This window comes from Pristis pectinata, chromosome 6, assembly GCF_009764475.1.
Source record: "Pristis pectinata isolate sPriPec2 chromosome 6, sPriPec2.1.pri, whole genome shotgun sequence".
NCBI lineage: Eukaryota > Metazoa > Chordata > Chondrichthyes > Rhinopristiformes > Pristidae > Pristis > Pristis pectinata.
The window spans coordinates 6690397-6713774 of NC_067410.1; the positions used below are offsets into that span (position 1 = coordinate 6690397).

At 43.9% G+C, this 23378-nt stretch overlaps 1 protein-coding gene across 1 annotated transcript in view; it reads right to left on the bottom strand.

Annotated features, from left to right (window-relative positions):
- The window catches only part of col7a1 (collagen, type VII, alpha 1), a 352219-nt gene that overhangs the window by 113313 nt on the left and 215528 nt on the right, over window positions 1-23378 (bottom strand). The window contains exons 61-67 of the mRNA XM_052017565.1: window positions 20249-20284; window positions 18848-18889; window positions 11573-11653; window positions 11044-11079; window positions 10069-10104; window positions 4081-4161; window positions 1869-1904 (exon numbers count right to left, since the gene is read on the bottom strand). Of these exons, the coding sequence (XP_051873525.1) occupies window positions 1869-1904; window positions 4081-4161; window positions 10069-10104; window positions 11044-11079; window positions 11573-11653; window positions 18848-18889; window positions 20249-20284 (348 nt within the window). The remainder of the gene's footprint in view (window positions 1-1868; window positions 1905-4080; window positions 4162-10068; window positions 10105-11043; window positions 11080-11572; window positions 11654-18847; window positions 18890-20248; window positions 20285-23378) is intronic.

The window sequence follows — 23378 nt, forward strand, 5'->3', positions numbered from 1 at the left end:
GTAAGAACATCAACATGTTTCACATTCCCACAAAAGACAAAATAGAATATACTAACAGAGCAGGTTTGAAATGCATTCTTATGATGCCTGCCTTTTCTCCTCTAAGGATGTTCTTAACAAGTACACCTTCTGAAACTCAGACTTTTCACAGCAATTCTGTTGAAAGTATCCTGACTGGTTGCATCACGGTCTGGTATGGCAATTCCAATGCACAGGAATGTAAGAAGCTACAGAGAGGAGTTGTCTCAGCTCAATACATCTCAGGCATATCCCTCCCTACCATCGGTAGTATCTACAGGAGGCGCTGCCTTAAGAAGGCAACATCTATCATCAAAGACCCATACCATCCGGGCCATGCCATCCTCTCACAGCTACCATCGGGCAGGAGGTACAGAAGCCTGAAGTCCCACACCACAAGGTTCAAGAACAGCTACTTCCCTTCAACCATTCGGTTCTTTAGCCAACCTGCACAACCCTAATCACTACCTCAGTAAAGCAACACTATGACCACTTTGCGCTACAATGGACTTTTTTTGTCTGAACTGTTTTCTTTCTTGTAAAAATTTTGCATAATTTATGTTTTTCTTGTGAATGTTGTGTCTCTGATGCTCTGTGCCTGTGATGCTGCTGCAAGCAAGATTTTCATTGCACCTGTGCACACATGTACTCGTGCTTATGACAATAAACCCGACTTTGACTTTGAATTGATTACAAGACTGTGGCTTGGGAAAATCAACAGTTTGCTGTGAAAAGGCAATGGCCTCTCTTTTCAAGCAACTGCTTTGTATGATGGATGTTGCCCAAGTATCAATGGCAGGGAGCCACAAGAGGAAGTAACACAACGAGGCATTCAGAACTTTGCCTTGGATTGATTAGTGCTAAACTTGCTGTGGTTTGAACTCTGATTCCGAAACTCAAATCATATTGCAATTTAAGTGTGAGCAATCAAGAACAAATTACTCCCCTACCATGTTTTCAGAGTGAGAAGGGAAAAAAAGAACTTTCATTTCTTCAAGAACCATGGTGTAAACCTGCTTGGAGAAGCTCTCTTTGTGGGTCTTGAATGTAAAAGTGTCACTCTGAGTGGTCAGTCTCGTCAACAATAAATAAACAATTGTGAAATGAGTTATTGCCTCTCATGGTATAATTCTGCACATACATGACTTGATCAATAAATGCCACATAAGAAATTTTAAAACCTATCAAGTATTGCCCACATTTCTCCCAGCTGCTGAACGATTCCAGGGTCTAAATTATTATTGTTATATAGCTTTATTTAAGTATACTGGATAGGAAATTTCTTCAGCCAAATACTACATGACTTAAACAACAGGACAAATGCATTTAATGGGTCTTTCATAAAGGAGACTTCAGCATTTTAATACCAATTTTATTTGATCGACTCCCAATCTATCCTGCAAATCATTTGTGTAGGTTGTACTTTACTAATGAAAAACTTTATTTCTATAGAGCTTTTCACAACCCCAGGTTTTCCCAAGATACTTTACAACCAATTAAAGTATTTTTGAAGAGTTGTGGGAAACAGATCAAGGTCTTTCAGTGGATTGTCATCAGACTAATACTACAATGAAGAAGACATTAGGATAGGTGACCAAAAATTTGGTCTAAGAGGTAGGTTTTCAGGAGTATCTTAGAGTAGGAGGAAGACAGGAGGGTATTCCAGAGATAGGCTGTAGGCAGGGAAATAACCAACAATGGTGGTCGAGAGGTGCAGGAAGTGAGAGTCTAGGTTTGGAGTTCTTGGAAGGTCATAGGAATGGAGGAGATTCCAGAGATAAAGGGATTCACGAAAGAAGTTAGTAGAACCATAGGTCGGAGCACAGGTCTTCACTTTTATTGTTACTTACGTCTCTGCCAGGCTCCCCTTGTTTCCCTTGGTCACCCTGAAGAGGAAGTGAAGTGCATACATGAGCATCAACAAAGTCACCGGCCAGATGTAACTAAATGCTCCCCTGTGGTAAATTAATCTCTAATCACCACTAACCGGGACTAACTGGTTTGCGAGATGATAAGGAGCAGCCAGGTCCCACAATCCGCTCTCAATCTAGCTGCTCTACAAAAATACTGATGTTAACAAGGAGACGGGTGGGTGTTTGGGATGGAAGCTTGGAAGTGTTGTAGCACGAGGTTGGCAGGGGTGAAACTAACTTAAATTCCTCACTGAAACAGCCACATTGTTAACATTGCCCATTGAATTGCTTTGTATTATGTCAGCCACCTTCTTATTGGTACACCCTGCCTGCCTGTGGGTACACCCTGCCTGCCTGTACTGGTTTACTTTCACTTCTGGAGATCGGGGAGACTTTAACTCCTGGACCACACCTGTTCAGGAGTGACACCAATGTCGATGAGTGCGTGGGGGTGGGGAGAAGGTCAGGCCCTGTCTGGGAACCTGTGAATCAGTCCATGTAAGGTGTGGGGGCTGTCACTAAAATCTTCCCTTCAATCTCAGCAACTGGTACCTGTCAATGAATAGCTCAAACACCCTTTCTGACACCAGCGGGGATATAGTGTGCCAATGTCATTGGAGGGTTGTTCTGTGGTCGAAAGACTAAAATTTAATTCCGGTCCCTAATCACCCCGGAGAAGGTGCAGTCCAGGCGAATTTGCCAAGTTCCTCATTCCCAGTCATGGAGGACTGGTGATATATTTCCAACTCAGGAAGGTGCGCTACTTGGGATGGGGGAGAACTGCAGGTGGTGGTACCCATTCACCTGGACTCTTGACCTCACAATCTACCTTGTTGTGAACTTGCACCTTATTGTCTACCTGCAATGCACTTCCCTGTAGTTGTGACACTTGACTCTGTATTCTGTTATTGTTTTTACCTGTACTACATCAATGCACTCTGTACTAACTCAATGTATCTGCACTGTGTAATGAATTGATCTGTATGAACGGTACGCAAGACAAGTTTTTCACTGTGTCTCGGTACAAGTGACAATAATAAACCAATACCAATACCTTGGCTTTCTTAGTGGTAGAGGCTGCAGGTTTGGGAGATGCTGTTGGAGTAGCCTCGGCGAGTTACTTTATCCTAGAGGGGTTGCGCACAGTGGTCAAGTTGGGACGATGATGAAAGGCGTGGATGGATGAGGTACGATCAGTTTGCCCCGTATCCTTGAGATTTGATGGAGTTGCATATCCAGGCAAGTGAAGGTAATACCACTGGGCTCCTGACTTGTGCCTGGTAGATGGTGGCAAGACTTGGCTGACTCAGGAGCTGAATCACTGGCTGCAAATTATCCAACCTCTGTTCTGATGTTGCAGGTATAGCAATTGTGAGTGGTCCAGTTAAGTTTCCCGTCAACACTGATAATGGAGCTTTTGGCAGGAGTAACGCAAATAAACGTCGAGGGTAGATGGTGAGGATCTCTGTTGTTGGAGATGGCCCTTGACTGGAACTTGGTTGGCACTGGTATAATTGCTTCACACAAGGCAATCTGGGTGATCCCTGGGATGACAGAGTTGTCCAAAAGGAGACACTGTTGAATAGGCCTGCATTCTCTTGAGCATAATGGACTCAGAGAAACACAAAGCTATTAGACAGTCTAATGGGGTATACGCTGAGAGGTTGGAAAGTCCAGTCCTCACTTAGGACCAAGTTAAGGAGATATTTAACTCAGGGGAGTTTTCTTCCCCTGAGACTGTGCATGCTTAATCACTGGCTATATTCAGGGCTGAGATCAAGATATCCTTGGGCACTAAAGGAATCAGGTTTTTGGGAACAGAGCAGGAAAGTAATATTGATACAGAGGTTGAGTCATGACCTTATTGAAGTGAGGAGTTAAATTGTTGATTCCTGCTCCAATAGAGATGTCATACCAAAGGTAAAACAGTGGCCAAGGAAGTGGACTTCCAGCACCAGGATGCATTGCTTCCCAACTGCAGGAGCTCTGCCCTTGGAAACAAATAGACTGCAACTGTGTAGGATCTTCTTTGAGCTGCCCAGCTCTCTCAACTGGTTCCATTACCTTATCTTCCCTTCTGTTTATTTACAAACAGCAAAATCTATAACTCTGTCCCACTGGATCCTTTGGACACGTGCCACATACTCACCCTCAGCCCAGGAGGCCCTGGGAGACCATTCTTCCCATCAATTCCGTTCCTGCCATCCAGCCCAGGTGATCCTCTTTCTCCCTGCATTCGAGAGCAAAGAAAAGTGTTAAAGGTGTGCCACTGTAGTTGTAGTATTTTCATAAGGAAATGACGTAGACTAAAAATTTCAATAAAAAATTATGATAGATTTGGATGGAAATGAATTCTCTGTAGAATTCACTCAGCACATTGAACTCTACTCCTGAATTTCTGCTCCCCTCAAACCCCCAAGCTCCAGAAGCAGAATTCAATGTGCACACATCACTGCTTCACTTGTTTAGAGGGTGAACTTCTACCGTAACATTTTTGTTTCTATTTAGGATTACAGCTGGAGTTTCCTTTTGTCTCACTGAAGAGAGGAATTGCATTGGCAGAGCTTCTTTCTACAGAACAGAATAGTTTACATTCAATGACCACCAACAATTCTGAAGCGACTATTGACCTCAACATTCCCCTCCTCTTACCCCACGCACCAGGGGGATGAGAAAGTTAGTCCAGTTCCCATTCCTGATCGCTATCTATGATCCATCTGGCGAAGTGTTGCAACTGGGTGTGCAATCAGGCAGGACTTGCTTCGAGTGCAATGCTTCCGTGGACAAAAGGCCTACAAATCCTCGTGATGCTGGGTCATCTCTGAAGGAGGAGATGCGAGAAACAGCACCAGGTCTATTCGTTAAAGAATGACTTCACAGAAAGGAGAGAATATTAAAAAGTAATGCAAAAGTAAAGCTTTAGAGAGGGTGCAGAGGAGGTTTTCTAGGATGCTGCCTGGATTAGAGGGCATGTGCTATCAGGAGAGGCTGGACAAACTTGGGCTCTTCTCTCTGGAGGGGTGGAGGCTGAGGGGTGATCTGTTGGAAGTGTATAACATTATGAGGGGCATAGATAGGGTGGACAAGCAATATCTTCTTCCCATTATTGAACGATCCAATACCAGAGGGCATGCATTTAAGGTGAGAGGGGGTAGGTTCAGAACAGACGTCAGGGGTACTTTTTTTACTCAGAGAGTGGTGGATGCCTGGAATGCATTGCCTGATAGGGTGGTGGAGGCAAATTCATTGGGGGCTTTTAAAAGGGCCTTGGATGTGCACATGAATGAGAGGAAAATAGAGGGATATGGGCATTCTGTAGGTAGGAGGGAATAGCTATGTCGGCACAACATTTTGGGCTGAAGGGCCTATTCTGTGCTGTTATGTTCCATGTTCTATGTTAAAACATGTGGTTGAATACATTTTTACCACAATATTCTCTTATTTCCATAATGAATCTGGGAGCAAAGTACAAAATTCTACTCATCTGAAAAAGCATATTAGATACAGCTAGCCTATCAACATTCTGCTCACTAATTCCTTTGTCTCCAACGCTAACCAGTGCCGTCCCTGTAACAACCCCCTTCAGGAACATGGCAGCAAGTCTCCGTTAATCCCGACACAGTACGCGCTGTGTGGACACCTTCCCTTTGGATGTTTGGAATTCCTTACAGGAAAGGCTGAGAAAACAGCACACCTCCCGGCTGCAGCACAGAGGCTGAGGTAACCAAGAAGTGATAACCTCAGACTCCACCAGGAAGGCTCCAACCCGATGGTGTGAACATTGAATTTTCCAATTTCAGGTAACCCTGACCTCCTGTGTTCCCCTTTCTCTATCTCCATCTGCCTCATCTTTCCAATAAACATCTTTTTTTCGCTTGTCTGCTTCCACCAAATACCCACCTGCCTCTGTCTCCCAACACCACCGCCCATCCCGTCCCCCACCTGGTTCCTTCTGCCTGTCATATATCAGCCCTTCTCATTCCGCCTATCACCTACCGGACCCCATCTCACCCCTACCCCTGTCTTCATACCAGCTATCTTCCCTCTCCACTCTCGGTGCAGGCACCGTGGTGCAGCTGTTAGCGTAACGCTATTACAGTGCCAGCGACCCGGATTCAATTCCGGCCACTTCCACATTCCAAAGGGTTAGGAAGTTGTGGGCACGTTATGTTGGCGCCGGAAGCGTGGCGACACTTGCGGGCTGCCCCCAGAACACTCTATGCAAAAGGTGCATTTCACTGTGTGTTTCGATGTACATGTGACTGATAAAGATATCTTATCAGGCCTGATGCAGGGTCTCAATCTGAAACACCGACAATTCCTTCCCCCCCACAGATGCTGCTCGACCCTCTAAGTTCCTTCAGTAGTTTGCTTTTTGCTCCAATTCCAGCATCTGCCGTCTCTTGTGTCTCCAAAATTCGAAGGAGGCTTGACAGGGTAGATGTTGAGGTGTTTTCACTAGTGGGAGAGCCACAAACAAGGCAGCATAGCTGCAAAATATTCTCCTCAAAACCTTCACACCTACTTCCTCTGCTATTCTTAATCCTTCTTCCGTTACTTTGGCATACTTATGATACAGCTGGTGGGCCTGGACCTAATTATAGCAACAGATCCAGGGGTGATGCAAGCTAGTGGTGGAAATCCTTGGTTAACAACCCCTGGGTTGAAAGACTGGGAGAGGAGAGAGCGAGAGACCCAGAGAGAGGGCTCAGTCAACGTCTCAAAGTCTGAGACCATTACGTTTCTCATTCGGTGGCTGAGCAGAATGTAAGTCAGATGGATAAGTGGAATGAATTTAACATCAAGATCAGATAGAATGGTATGGAAGGCTTGAGAGGCTTAGTGGCCTGTCCCTACTCTTGCATTCCGAATTTTAGCTGAAAGTGTAGAGTATATCAAATGGATCTTTACAAGAACAGGAAAGAAATATTTAGATTGGAGGCCATTAAACCCCTTGAGAATATTCCACGGTTGATTTAGATCCATAGATCCATTTTCTCAAACACTAGATGAGACTTAGAGGCACATGGACAACAAGCCAGTTGAAAACCAAATATAGAAGTGGGTCAGAAATATCCTCCTGCTCTACAGTATGCTCTCCTGATGTATAGTTTCCTTTTATCTGCAGCACACAGTTGACAAGACACTTACTCATTTCAGGGCAGCAGGGCTTGTGGGAAAAGGGCAGGGGAAGAACACCCTTCCGTTGTTTGCGGAGACACCTCATGCACTTCATCCTACTGGAAATCTGGATCAGAGATGGACACAGAATCCGGTGGAATGAAGGACATCAGAGCGCACCTTCCTCATGGTACTGCTACAATATCCTGCTGCATTGTTTTGCAATGTGACTGACTGGATTCCTTTCTTCTTGATCAGGTCAGACGGGGTTCGGTGAGGGTGGGGAGGCAGCTGATATCCATGTATATCCTTCATGAGCACAGATCCATCAGCTACTTTGAGGTGATGGAGATGTTGACAAAGTTTTCAGCAGAGTAGAGAGAGAAAGGCCATGGCTGGTGATGTCCCACTGGATGAATAACTGCCCTTTGCTCCAACCTGACATGTCACAAAATGATATCATAGCATTGGAAACAGTCCAAAAGCGATTCACCAGGCTAATTCCTCCTGGCATGAGGTGATTGTCCCATCAAGAGAAGCTAAAATAAGTTGGATCTGTACTCTTTGGAGTTTAGGTGGTCTTATTGAAACATACTAAATCCTAAGGAGCTTGACAGGGTAGATGTCAAGATGTTTTCATCAGCGGGAGAGTCTGGTGAAAAGATGAGGGGCTGGTCATTTAAAACAGAGGCAAGTGGAAATGTCTTCCTGTGGAGAGTGGTGAATCTCTGGAATCCTCTACCTCAAAGAGCTGTGAAGGCTAGATGGTTGGATATTTTTAAAGTGGTGGTGGATAAAAATTTGAAAGGTCATGGAATTGAGGGCTATGGGGATCTGGCACAGAGGAGGCCAGGGATAGATCAGCCATAAACCAGGGGCAGGTTTGAGAGCCTACTCCTGCTCCTATTTTCTTGTGTTCTTGTGAGGGCAAGTTCAACATTGCTTGGGAGGTTCAATGTTGTCCCACAATTACAATATAAACAACGCTGCTTGCATTTCTGTAGCATTTCACCATGTCAAAAATCTTGGTACAGTTCATTATCTTTCTCATATATTGCTTCCAAAAGGTGTAGCCATTCTGTAGCATCAAATCCCACTAACAGCTCTAAGATGAATTTATCATTAAATCACTTTTTGATGCCTTAATTCAAGGGATGAATACTGATCTGGGAGAGCACTAGGCTTGTCTTTGAACAGCTTCAGCAAATCTGTCATCCGTTTGAACCTCCAGAAGAAGTGGACAGGACTTTGCTTGAAGTGACCAGGGTGAGTAGCTGCAGTGCTTCAATCATCAGTGCACCCCAGATATGAACTCGTCCTCGCATGGTCTTAGCTTTCTGGCTTAGAATGTGTGTTCAATAAACTCAGGCAAAAATGTCCAAAAATTTAATTTCTCGTGGGGGGAGGGGGGGGGGGTGGGGGGGGGGGAGCTAAATAGCTTGGAGTTAATGGAAGGAACTTCCGCGTTCAATGAGCTAGAGAAAATATATAGAGGTACCAACTAGTAATGGACTGCTCAGTAAAGGTTCTTCATTAGGACACTGAAAGTGAATTCTGTTACATCATCAATGATAAAATGGTGCAAACATGGGATTTTAAAAGCATATTGAGGGTGAGAAGGAAGACTGAGTGAAGTTCCAGTCTGTAGGTTGCAGGCAATGGATGCAGATAACAGATTAGCCCTGGTTTTAAGGAAGTGAGGAAACTGGTGTGTGTTACTGCAAGAAGAATGAACAAAAAAAGTTCAGAACGGGGTAAGCAGAGGCAGTCAAGAACATTTAACATAAAGAGAGATTAAGAAGGCATGTAATTTTTTTCCTCTTTGTATTCTTACCACCAGTACCAGAAAACTCTCAGAAACACATCATCAGATATTACGACTGGGTCTAAACCTTATCTATGTGGAGAAATGATGAAAAGAAGTGGAACCAAAATTATGGCTGAGCCCTCAAAAGAAAAATGATGCAACAGTCTGAAACTTAGAAAGGTGAACAAAGTTGATTTTTTATGCTGCTGAACAATTTAACCATTTTGTTTACCTATTTTTTTTTAATTGATGAGCCTTTTGTCATCAAGGTGAAGTGTCCCAGAGCTGGGGAATGGAAAATCTTCCCGCACGACAGGCAAGAAGTACCGAATCAAATGTAATGTAAGCCTTGTGCAGAGCAAGGCTTCGCTGCCTTAGCACAGCTTTTAAATAGCCTCCTGTCCCATTATTATATCAGCTTTGCACTTTCAGTTCCCACACCTACTTTTCTAACAGGCTTTACCTGGACAAGAGTGTTGTACAGAAACATGGAAAACAGGAGCAGAAGTACGCCATTTGGCTCTTTGGACCTGCTCTGCCATTCAATATGATCATGGTATCTCAATCCTATAACCAAACTCTCCCCATACCCCTTGATGTCTTTTGTACCTAGAAATTTACTCACCTCCTTCTTAAATATATTCAGCAACTTGACCTGTGCAGCCTTCTGTTGTAGTAAGTTCTACAGGTTTGTAACCTGCTGAGTGAAGAAATTGTTGCTCATCTCATTCCAAAGCCTCTTGCCCAATAACCCTTGATCATGACCTCTCATTCCGTCCTCTACACATCCAGCTCAGTCCGAATTTTGTAATTTTTAAATAGACACCACCCTTCATTATGATAGCAACATTTAACAAGCATTTAGCCAGATACGTGAATAGGCAGGGAATGGAGAGATATAGACTATCTACAGACAAGTGTGCAGTTTAATTGGCATCATGGTCGGCATAGCCATTGTGGGCCGAAGGGCCTGTTCCTGTGCTATACTGTTCTATATTCTTCATTCTTCTAAGCTCAAGCGAATAAAGGCCTAGTGGACCTAATCTTCTCCCGTACATCTGTTCCACCATTCCAGGAATCAGTCCAGCGAACCTTCATTGTACTCCCTTCTATGACTGACAACCATAAATTGGAGGTAGAGGACAGATATGCCTTAGTTTTAGGAAAGGAACGTATTACTCAGTTATTGGAACTTAGAAGGAACATCACCTTTTCTCCTGAGAATCCTCTTGGACCTTGATCTCCCTAAAGGAAAGTCAAAATAAACAAAACAAATTTAAAGATCAAAGTTGAACCTTAAACATATACAAATCCTGATGGAATTCTTCCTCTCTACGGCTCTGAGCAGTAGTTCCAATTTCTCTTCTTCCAAAGATGACATGAGGATTACTTCAGTGCAGTCGGAATGCACTGCAAGGGGAAGTAGTGACGGCAGATTTAATTGTAGTGTTCAATAGGGAGCTGGATAAATATCTGAAAGGAATGAATTTGCAAGACTATAGGTGGAGGGTGGGGGTATGTAACGAGCTGTACAGAGCTTGTACAGACTCAAGGGGCAAAATGGCCTCATTCCATGCTGTAATTCATTCACATACTTCACTTACTCAGAGTATCATCAAAATGGTTTCTCCTCTGTTAATCTCTCCTCACTCCTTCTTGTTCTATTCCAACACTCATGAATTTCAAACTTTTATTCGCAATTCTATGGGTTTATTAAGGATAAATAAAAATTGCATTTACATGATGACTTTTGTGACCTCAAAACATTTCACGGTCTATTACGCAGCCCTGAAGCATGGTCGCTGTTGCGATGCTTGGTGGTAACTTTAAAAGATTGGTCCAAGTTTTCTGCTGGTATAAGTCAGCCATGAATGTAGCAATCAGGACCCAGAGCAAGTTGTCATTTGAGACTACTTAGACAGAAGCAATATTCACCCCATCACCTCAAGCGAACACAGCCCGTAGCATCAGTAGGGCCAGGACAGGGTCAGTGGAAAGGAAATCATCAAATACTTTCTCATTCAGACACTATACTTGCTGATTATCCACAACATGTCAACAATACTTTAACCACCGAGTCACTACTCAAATCGTGGTCCTGATGTTGAGTTGCAACATTCTGTACAAACCGATGGGTAACAGAGAATGGATACAAGCTGTAAGAGTACAGAGTGAGGAATTTACCTGTGGTCCAGGGAGACCCCGTTGACCCTCCAAACCCTGTCACAATAATAAGATAATATTAATGTACAGTCACATTAGGAAGTGTCCAACAAGCAAATTGAATATAGAAAGCATCCAACAACTAGCTACCCCTCCTACCAATGCCAATTTGCCAGGTTCTGTCATTGAATGGTACTACACTGGAAATCGCAATGGACACCTCAATGATCATCCAAGTTTTCGTTACCCAACCTTTTTCCAAAAGAAATGTTTCAACATCAACCAGGCTTAGAGAAAGATGTCCTCCAAATATCCAAGAACAGTTGACATTAACTCATCTTTACCCAAAATGAAACAGAAAGGTGAATGATCAATTGAACTTTGTCCATTGACATCGGGGTTGGGTTCATGGAGGGGCAATAGAAAGTTTAATGTCCAAATCATGTTTGGTGGTGAACTATGTACAGAGTTCTATATGTGGTCAATCAACAAAAAGCAAAGATTTGGATGTGTTACCGTACACTGGGAAGGAGTTAAACTTCAAACTTACTCGATCACCAGCTGGGCCTGGGGGCCCAGGTTCTCCCCTGAGTCCTCTTGACCCAGATTCACCAGGTTTGCCAGGATCTCCCTAGAAAATAAACCCAAATAACTGATCAGAGGTTGAATGCTGTCGCTGAATATCTTCTGTCTATCTCAGCTGGGCTAGTACCTTAGAAAGAAAGACTTGTCTTTGATAGCCCATTCGGGATGTCCCAAAACAATTGGCAGCCAATGAAGTGTGGCTTTATTTCTGAGATTTAACCATTCATGTAATGTAGGAAACTCAGCAGCAAATTTGCACACAGCAAGTTTTTGAAAAGGTCGGGGTTATGATACCAAGAGGTATATTGGCAAGGGCATACTGCTTTGTTCTTCAAAACAGTGTCAAAGAATCTCTTACATCCCCTGTGGAAATGAGACAGAGCCCTGACTTAGCATCTCATCTGCAAGACGGCACTCCCAACAGTGCAGCATTCCCACAATGCCATACTGAAGCTTCAGTCTATATTTTTGGCTCTGTACTTAAAGCAGAGATCAATAGCTTTTTGCAGGGGATAGGAGGTTGGGGGGGGGGGTGGGGAGAAGTGATGCTGAGGTAAAGTATCAGCGATGATCTTAATCAATAGCCTACTCCTGCTTCTATGTTCTTATCTCCTACACGATGACAAGGTTGCTTTTTCTTGAGGTCAATAAGATGGCAAGATAAATCACATTAACCAATGGAACAATGCTGGCCTCAAGCAACTGGTTGCTTGTATATGGTACATTTTGTTGTATAATCCCAGGGATTAAATAACAAAATGTACCATATATACACAAATACAGAGCAAAAAATATAGCCTGCTGCTTTGTGGTAGATATATTGGCAAGAGCATACTGCTTTGTTCTTCAAAACAGTGTCAAAGAATCTTTACATCCCCTGTGGAAATGAGACCCTGATTTACGGCACTTCCAATAGTGCAGCATTCCCACAAATGGACTGGGACTGGTTTTAGTTATGCTAACTAAGTTATGCTTACTTTAGTTATGCTTAATTATTTGGTTATGCTTACTCAGCGGAGGCTGAGGGGGGGAATCTGATAAAAGCTTATAAAATCTTAAGAGGCATAGATAGGGCAGATGATCAGAATCTTTTTCCCCAGGGTAGAAATGTTGAATACTAGAGGGCATAGCTTTAAGGCGAGAGGGGGAAAGGTGTGTGGGGCAAGTTTTTTTTTTACACAGATAAGTAGTGGGTGCTTGGAACATGCTGCCAGGGATGGTGGTGGAAGTAGATACGATAGTGGCATTCAAGAGGCTTTTAGATAGGTATATAAAAATGCAGCGAGTGGAGGGATATGAATCATGTGCAGGCAGAAGAGATTTACATAGAACAGTACAGCACAGAACAGGTCTTTCAGCCCACAATGTTCTGCCAACACAGCTAATCCCTCCTACCTACAGATTGCCCATATCCCTCCATTTTCCTCTCATTCATGTGCCCATCCAAGCCCCTCTTAAAAGCCCTCAATGATTTTGCCTCCATCACCCTATCAGGCAATGTATTCCAGGCATCCACCACTCTCTGAGTAAAAAAACTTACCCCCCACGTCTCTTCTGAACCTACCCCCTCTCACCTTAAATGCATGCCCTCTGGTATTGGATGGCTGAATAATGGGAAAATTTAGTTTAACTTGACATCATGCTTGGCACAGACATCGTGGGCTGAAGGGCCTGTTCTTGTGCTGTACTGTTCTATGTTCTAGACTAATTAATGGTATCTAAAACTGGAAATAAAGTGTGTATTTTTGGAGCAAGGGGGGTGGTTGAATCAGAACCAGGTTTATTATCACTGACATACGTCTTGAAATTTGTTGTTTTTCAGCAGGTGTACAGTGCAAGACATAAAGACATAAAAATTACTATAAGTTACAAAATAAATATAGTGCAAAAGAGGAATAACGAGGTAGTGTTCATGGGTTCATGGACCGTTCAGAAATCTGATGGCGGAGGGGAAGAAGCTGTTCCTGAAGCGTTGAGTGTGGGTCTTCAGGCTCCTCTACCTCCTTCCTGATGGTAGTAACATGAAGAGGGCATGTCCCATGTAGTGAGGGTCCTTAATGATGGATGCCGCCTTCTTGATGCACCGCCTTTTGAAGATGTCCTCAATGGTGGGGAGGGTTGTGCCTGTGATGGAGCTGGCTGAGACTACAACCCTCTGCAGCCTCTTTCAATCCTGCACTTCGGAGCATCCATACCAGGCAGTGATGCAACCAGTCAGAATGATCTCTAACATACATTTGCAAGAGTGTTTGGTGACATACCAAATCTCCTCAAACTCCTAATGAAGTAGAACCACTGGTGTGCATTCTTCATGATTGCATCAATGTGTTGGGCCCAGGATAGATCCTCTGAGACGCTGACGCCCAGGAACTTGAAGCTGCTCACCCTTTCCACCGCTGACCCCTCAATGAGGACTGGTGTGTGTTCTCCCGACTTCCCCTTCCTGAAGTCCACAATCAATTCCTTGGTCTCGCTGACATTAAGTGCGAGGTTGTTGTTGCGACACCACTCAACCAGCCGATCTATCTCACTCCTGTACACCTCCTCGTCGCCATCTTAGATTCACAGTGGTGCCATCAGCAAATCTACAGATGGTATTTGAGCTGTGCCTAGCCACACAGTCATGAGTGTAGAGACTTAGTTGATGGTTGGCACGGACATCAACTATTAGACGTAGTTGATGGTTGGCACGGATGCAGTGGGCTTAAGGGCTGTATCTCTCTATGATTCTATTTTTATTTCCCTGCTTAAATAGAGCCTTGCATTATGCACAATTGCAGTGAAATGTTCTGGTTTTATTTGCTTCCATTTTCATTTGCAATGTGAAATCATTCAGATGGAATGGAGTTAATCATGTATGCCGTTTATCACTGCATACGTTATTAAAGATTAGTATTTAGGATTAGCAAATGCAATGCAAATTACTCACCATGGCCACTTCAACAGCACCTCCCAAACCAAGGGCAGCAACACCACCACCTGCAGGTTCCCCTCAGTCACACACCATCCTGACTTGGAACTATATCAACTTCAGCACATCATTGCTGGATCCAAATCCTGGAACTCCCTCCCCAATGACACTGTGGGAGCACCTTCAGCAGGACTGCAGTGGCACAAGAATGCAGCTCACTTTCACACCTTCCAAGAGCAATCAGGGATAGGCAATAAGTGCTGGCCTTTTCAGTGACATTCAGATTCCGACAATGAATTAAAAAGAGAGTAAGTTCTGATCAATCCACTGATGTAACATGCAGTTTAGGGGCACAGGAATGTGTGAATGTCATTTAATTCCTCAGGCCCATTCCAGCATTCAGTGAGACTATGGTTGACCTGTGTGCCAAATGCTTTTTCTCTGTATTCCTTTGAATCTTTGTTAACAAGTACCTGTTGACTTCAGATTTCAAATGAACAATTAGCCACCACCAACACTGGGTTCAAGAACAACTGCTTCCCTTCAACCATTCGGTTCTTGAACCAACCTGCACAACACTAATCACTACAGCTTAACAACACTATGACCACTTTGATCACTCTGCACTAAAATGGACTTCTTTTGTTCTAATTGTGTTCTTTCTTGTAAAAATTGTGTATAATTTATGTTTAATTTATGCTTTCTTGTGAATGCTGCTTATCTGATGCTATGTGCCTGTGATGCTGCTGCAAGTAAGTTTTTCATTGCGCCTGTGCACACATGGACTTGTGCATATGACAATAAACTTGACTTTGACCTCACATCATCTACCATCTGCAGGAACGTTCCAAATTTACATTGCACATCAAAATTATTTCTGACTTCATTTCCAAAAGTTCATCAGCCAATGTCCCTCTAAGCCTGAATATCTGAACCAGCAGAAATAGTTTCTACCCACACAGTCATTTCCTGAAAACTTCAATCAAATCTGCCGTTAATCTGTGGCTGGTATCAGCATGAGAGAATCACTCATAAAAGCTTTAGTTTTTATCGACTCAACCTATGGACCTCATTGGATTTTCATGTTTAAATATTGCTGCAAATGCAGCTGGAGAATGCCTGATAGTGGATTAAATGAGACAGCAATAGCAAGCAGATTAAATTGATTGGGTTCAGTGACCTCTGTATGAAATACGACCAAACTTCAAAACTAAACTCGAATGGGTTTGATCAAAACTGACACTGGTCTGAATTGACTTCTGAACTCCTGAGATAAGATACTGGATATTTAGGGTGAGTTGGGTTGGTATGGGTAAGGCCAAAAATAACCAAAGGACAACGTGGTGAAACCGAGGGTACGGAGAGTCTCCTAAACTTAATGGCACGGCTGCATTGTTGCTTTTTGTTCCATTTATTACTAGCAGCTTAATTGACAGTCTGGCTGGGAGGCAAGACAGAGAATAAGTGGCAGGAACATACGACGCCAAGCAGATGTCAACATCCTTCGAGGGGCGCAAGCCCCATCCTAAATTTTGAGAGAATCCACCATTCAAAGTAAATTAATGCTGAAATGGCAGAGAATGTGGATTGTTTGTGTAGTCACAGAAATAACACACTCATAAATGAATAACACAGAAAGAGTCAGAAGCTGACAGCCAATGACTCTATGATTGGATACGTTTGGGGTCTTTGCGTCGGTCATAGAGTCACTGAGTTATACAGCACAGAAACAGGCCCTTTGGCCCAACTTGTCCATGCTGACCAAGATGTCTATCTGAGCTAGTCCCATTTGCCTGTGTTTGGCCCACATCCTCTTAGCCTTTCCTATCCATGGACCTGTCCAAATGTCTTTTAAACATTATAATTGTACCCACTTCAACAGCTTCCTCTGGCAGCTTGTTCCATATACCCACCACCCTCTGTGTGGAAAAAGTTGCCCCTCAGGTCCCCTTTAAATTTTTCCCCTCTCACCTTAAGCCTATGTCCTCTAGTTTTAGACTCCTCTACCCTGGGAAAAAGACTTTATCTACTCCTCTTATGTTATAAACCTCAACCTCCTACACTCCAGGGAAAAAAGTCCCAACCTGTTGAGCCTCTCCCTATAACAAGACCTCCAGTCCCAGTAACATCCTTGTGAATCTTTTCTGGATCCTTTCCAGCTTAATGACATCCTTCCTATAGCTGGGTGACCAGAACGGTGCACAATACTCCAAGTGTGGTCTCACCAATGACTCGTACAGCTGTAACGTGACATCTCAACTCCTGGACTCAATGCCTTGACCATTGAAGGCAAGTGTGCCAAATGCCCTCTTCACCACCCTGTCTACCTGCGTCACCACTTTCTGCATTTGTGTCCAGGGATCCAGCTTCAATCTTTATATTTGATTCCTCCAGGGAGTATAGAGATGCTTTCTTTATTCTTCAGCAGGCAAAATCATCACTGATCCAAACCAGAGGAAGTTATACGTTTTCAGAGCCTTTATTATTGGAGCAAAGAACAAACGCTAGAGGAACTCAGTGGGTCAAGCAGCACCTATGGAGGCAAAAGGATAGTTGATGTCCTGCATTAGTCAGCGACCATCTCTTTGCCTCCACAGATGCCGCTTGACCTGCTGAGTTCCTCCAGCAGTTTGTTTTTGCTCCAGATCCCAGCATCTGCAGTCTCTTGTACCTCCTTTGAGATTTAACCTGCTTGTTCTTTGCTGCTTCTGTCACAATTACATAGTTTTGGGAGGGTTGCCTTTAAAACGTCAGTGCACCATGCAGCCCAGTTGCATGGTCTTCTACTGTCCTGCATACACCAGGTAAGCTGACTTTGGTGAGGAGCAAAGGAATAATGTGCATTGTGGTTGTAAGTACTTAAAAAAACACAGCAACCAGCACCTCAGGGTCTCTGGCCAATCTCTTCATCTTCAAATTCCTTGCCTCTATTTATAAACCCAAGGGAGTATTTCTTAAAACAAATTATCCTCTTTCTTTTCAAAATGTAATTCTGTCAAGGCCAAATGTGGGAGAAGAAATCAGTCATTATTTAATGTGTGTTGCTTACTGTGCACTGTTTAAACCAGAATGTTGCCTGGATTAGAGAGTATTAGCTATCAGGAGAGGTTGAGCAAACTTAGATTGTTTTCTCTGGAGCATCGGAGGCTGAGGGGATACCTGACAGAAGTATATAAAATTATGAGAGGCACAGATCGGGTAAGTAGTCAGAATCTTTCTCTCGGAGTAGAAATGTCAAATACTACATTGATTTAAGGTGAGAGGGGGAAAAAATAAAGGAGATTTATGAGGCTTTTTTTGTTTACACAGAGAGTGGTAGGTAACACACTGCGAGGGAAGGTGATGGAAACAAATACGATAGCAACATTTAAGAGGCAACTAGGCATGCAGATGAAAAGGCAGGGAAGGGAGGGATATGGATCACGTGCAGGTAAACGGGATTATTTTAATCTGGCATTGTGTTCGCCACAGACATCGTGGGCCGAAGGGCCTCTTCCTGTGCTGTACTGTTCCATGTTGTATGACTCTGTTTCCACATCCCCTACAGGTAGTGAATTACAGATCAGAATTACTCTCTTCATTAAAATGGTTTGCCTCACTTACCCCTTAAATCTTTTGCTAAAATTTGTAAAGTCTGTCCCCTGATTTTTGAACCATCTGTAAATGGGTGAAAGTTCCTTCTATTTCCTTTCTCAGACACTCAGGTTCTTGCACCATCAAACCTACTCACAACCATCTTTGTTGCAGGATAGGAAACCCAGCTCCTCCACATTAACCTTGTAGCCTGAATCCTCATCCCGAGAACAACTGTAGTAAATCTATTCTTCACCCGCAGTAGGTCCCTCACACCCTACCTACAGTGAGGTGACTAAAATTAGATTCAATATTCCATTGTGGACTAACTAATGCCTTGTTCAGGTTCTACAGAATTTCCCTGCTTTTGTACCCTATGTTTCTATTAATGAATCCTATGATCTCATTTGCTTAACTCAACTTAAAATTGAGTTACAGACAGAACACAGTAAAGAAGGCAGGTTTTCTTTGTAATAGGACATTCATGAACCAGATGAGCTCTCACAGCAATTTATAATCCAAAAGGTACAATAAAATGCAGTTAGGCTGCTTGACAGAAGAGTTCCTGAGAAAACATGTAAATGACAACAATGAGACATCTATCATCAAATGCTCGAACCCAGCTGTGGGACAAAGATTGTTAGGAGATTTTTCTTTGAATAAGTTACTGCAGCTGCAATATATTGTCATCTAAAACCCAGGTCAGGTGCACGATGCAGGATAAAAAAAAGTTCAAATGAAAACAGTGCACATTACCTTGTCTCCTTTAATACCTGGCAATCCACCTCCAATGTCGACCTGCACAGGAGGAGATGGACGGTTAAACTTCAACAGTCCTGGTCGCTGTTCCAACCAAGTCCAACCACACTCTCATTACAAGAACCCAAAAAGTGACCGCAAAATTTCATGACCTCTTCTCTCTCACTTGATTCAACGTTCACTCGACAGGGACAATGGATGGCAGGTTCACCTATGACTACTATGGTGATGGCAGCTTAAACCTCATCCTATGCTTCTCTGGCATTCTGATGAAGGACTAATCATTCTTTTCTGTGCAGATTGCCAGCATTTGCCATTTTGGACAGGCAATCCTTAACGGCTTAATTTTTTTTAAAAAAAGATATTAAACTTGCAATTCTTCAACATAGGGCAATGCTTCTGTGAGTTGCATGAAGGAATGCAAATTAAAACCCATCCTTTGTGCACAGGTCACACAGTTCCGAAATATGTCCCAGATTTGTGTGTGTATAGTGCCTTACACAAGGCCACGTGCAGAGCAATGTCCTGGTTTCACTGGTGCATCACAGGCCTGTGAACTACATCCTGTCATGGTGCCTCAACTGCAAGTTCGAGGTGCCCCTCAGTGCTAACGGCGACCAAACTTACCTGGTTTGCTAGGAGGACACCCAAGTGTCATTCAGCAACAAACAATCTGCTGGAGGAACTCTGTCAGTCGAGCAGCATCTGTGGGAGGAAAGGAACTGTCAACGTTTCAGGACCTGAGGCAGGGTTTTGACTGAAAACATCGACAATTCCTTCCCCCACCCCCACCAGATGCTGCTCGATCCGCTGAGCTCCTCCAGCAGTTTGTGTGTTGCTCCAGATTCCAGCATCTGCAGTCTCTTGTGTCTCCAAGTGTCATTCATAAGGCAGGTGGGTGCTCACTCCTATCTCTTCCCTATCCCCTCCCTGTCAATATTAAAGAGCCCTCCATTACATGTCTACCTCAATCCTTCCCCCCCCCCCCCCCCCCCCAACCCCCCGCCACACCAAGCCCTTGGCATTATCTGCCCAATCCCCTCCCCTTCCCTTCCTTCCCTTTCCCCAGGGCCTGGTCTGCTGCAGGTCCAAGATCACCTCACAGCCCCATTTGTGTGCCTGACCCCTACCGACCTGATTACTACCTCAGCCCTGAAGAGGGAGTGCCCTCCTAGTCACTAAGTCTGCAGTTCACTCCTTCAGCTGATGGGAGCTCTGGAGCTGAACTCAACCCAAATCACCCATTCCACTAAGGTGACCATGTTCTGATGGTTATTTTATACCATAGAATATCTAACTGGCCAACAGCTTCCAAGTCGAGTAGGTCAAGTCAAATTAAACACAATGGCGCACAATGATCACCGTTAATATGCACTTCCGATTGGAATGTTTATTTACCAGTTTTCCTGGAGGACCTGGAGGTCCTGTTGATCCCTGGAATAAGGAAAAAAAAAGATTAAATTAGTACTTTTTCCACATTTTCCCAGTATCCCTGCTGTGTAAGTTGCTCCAGTGTGGAAGTTAGGACCATGGGCACTTCTGAGTGGCCAAGCAAGGGACCTGGTCACTCTGTGATTGGCTGGTTGAATTGCTTTGGTCAGGCTAGAGGATTGCTTTCTTTTTTTGAAAATATATTGAATTCGCAATTCTTGCACATATTCTTGCAATGTTTTTGTGAGTCTTGTGGAAAAACTATAGGCAAAGATCACACATTTTCAAAACTTGGGGCAGATCCTCTGTTTGTATAGCACCCTTATACATGGTGACATTGGGCACATGCAGTGAGATCAGACAACCTGTTGCATGGAATTTAAAGCACCTGACAGACGTGCTCTATTCCCGATTTGCTTCTGAACAACGCACACCGAACCCAGCAGTTTTAAGCCAGTTCCTTCTGACAGGTGCCAAAGTATTTAAGATAGGAAACCAATTAGCTCCTCGAACCTGGTCTGCCAATCTTCAATGTGTTTCAACTTCAAGTCACTTTTTTTCTCCATCACCTTACTCAGTGAAAACCTAGCAATCTTAGGCTCGAAATTCAAACTGATCCATTGGGTGACAACATTGCCACCACACTTTGGCCACAATAATGCTATTGAATATCAAGGAGAGGTAGTCAGATTTCCTCTTGTTGGAAATGGCTATTGACTGGCACTTTTGTGGCATGGATGTTATACCACTTATTAGTCTGTGCTTGAATGTTATCTCAGTCTTGCTTCTTGCAGGCATGAACTGCTTCATTTGCTGAGAATGGGGGGTGAATATTACACAGTCATCAGCAAACATCCCCACTTCGAACCTTATGATGGAAAGAAGGTCATTGATGACACAGCTGAAGATGGTTGGGCTTAGGACACTACCTTGAGGAACTCTTGCAATGATGTCCTGAGGTTTGGATTATTGACCTCCAATGGTATTTTTTTTAGGGAATGGGGGAGGAGGGGCACAATAGTGCAGCAGGTGGTGCTGTTGCTTCACAGCTCCGGTGACCTGGGTTTGATCCTGACCTTTGGCTGCTGTCTGTGTGGAATTTGCATGTTCTTCCTGTGACCATAGAGGTTTTCCCCGGGTGCTCTGGTTTCCTCTTACATCCCAAAGATGTTCTTGTTATTAGGTTAATTGGTTACTGTAACTTATTTCCAGTGCAGATAGATGGTCAAAGAATCAGGCTGGGGTAGAACGGCATGGCAGAGACACTGTTATATGGAAAGGAGAGTGGGAATGGGATTGATGGGAATGCTCCGAGAGCTGACATAGACTTAATGGGCTGAATGGCCTCCTTCAATGTCATAAAAGATGAGATGAGATATCTTTATTATTCACATGTACATCGAAACACACAGTAAAATGCATCTTTTGTGTAGAGTCTTCTGGGGGTAACTCACAAGTGTCGCCACGCTTCCGGCACCAACATAGCATGCCCATAACTTCCTAACCCGTACGCCTTTGGAATGTGGGAGGAAACTGGAGCACCCGGAGGAAACCCACACAGACACATGGGGGGAGAACGTACAAACTCCTTACAGACAGCAGCCCGAATTGAACCCGAGTCACTGGCACTGCAATAGCATTACACTAACTGCTACAGTACCGTGCCTGCCCTTATGAAAGGCAGGCAAAATATGAGAAACTACAACAATCTTCTTTCGTGCAAGCTATGACTCCAACCACTGGTCTGTTTTCTCCTTGATACACACTGAAACAGTTTTACCAAGGCTGCTTGACACCACAGTGCAGTCAAGTGCTACCAAGATATCAAGGACAGTCATTCTTGCCTCACCTCCAGAGTTCAGCACTTTGGACCAAGGGTGTGCTGGCAAATTCCAAAATGGGTTTCCGTGGATAAGTCAGCATGAGGTTGTACTGCTTGTTTACACAATACATCACGGGCACATCCCTCATCACCACTGGTAGTATCTACAGGAGGCGCTGCCTCAAGCAGGCAACATCCATAATCAAAGATCCCCACCATCCGGGCCATGACATCTTCTCGCAGCTACCATCGGGCAGGAGGTACAGAAGCCTGAAGTCCCACACCACCAGGTTCAGGAACAGCTACTTCCCTTCAACCATTTGGTTCTTGAACCAACAAACAAAACCCTAATCACTACAGTTTAACAACACTATGACCACTCTGCACTGAAATGGACTTTGGATTTTTTTTTACCTAATTGTGTTCTTTCTTGTAAAATTGTATATAATTTATGTTTATGTTGTGAATGCTGCTTATCTGATGCTATGTGCCTGTGATGCTGCTGCAAGTAAGATTTTCATTGCACCTGTGCACACATGGACTTGTACATATGACAATAAACTCGACTTTAACTCTGGCCTGATGACATCTTCCAGTACAAGGTAAACTCCCTTCACAATTTAACCATTCAAACCATCCTGGTGTATTGGTGCCTTTCTCCGTCCTCTTGCGATATCATGTTCCCTGCGGTTGGGGGCCTACATTCTCTGCCATGCTGTCCTTTGTGGGCTGCTCTGTGGGGGCTTTGCCACATACTACGCCCAGGTCATTGCAGCCACCGGAGTGGTTCTATTACCATCCTCTGAGGTCTCCAGGACTGCGTAAGCAACAACCTGACCAACGTCACTCCTCATCAGGGGCATCACGCCTGGTCCTGCTACTCAGGGGCAGGACTCATGACCCTCCCTATCTCCATTGCAATTCCCAAGTACCATTGGCCACCAAGGCAGAAAGATCACAAGATCACAAGATAAGGGAGCAGAAGCAGGCCATTCGGCCCATCGAGTCTGCTCCAAGGAAAAGGGAAAAAGAAATGGGGTGGGAAAAAAAGAGAGAGAAAAAAAAAACTATTCTAATCCCATTTGCCAGCCTTATCCCCATATCCCTTGATACCCTGACTATTTAGATATCTGTCTATCTCCTCCTTGAACACCCCCACTGATCTGGCCTCCACTGCTGTGCGTGGCAAGGAGTTCCACAATTTCACCACCCTCTGGGTAAAGAAACTTCTCCTCATCTCTGTCTTGAAACTGTACCCTCTAATTCTAAGATTGT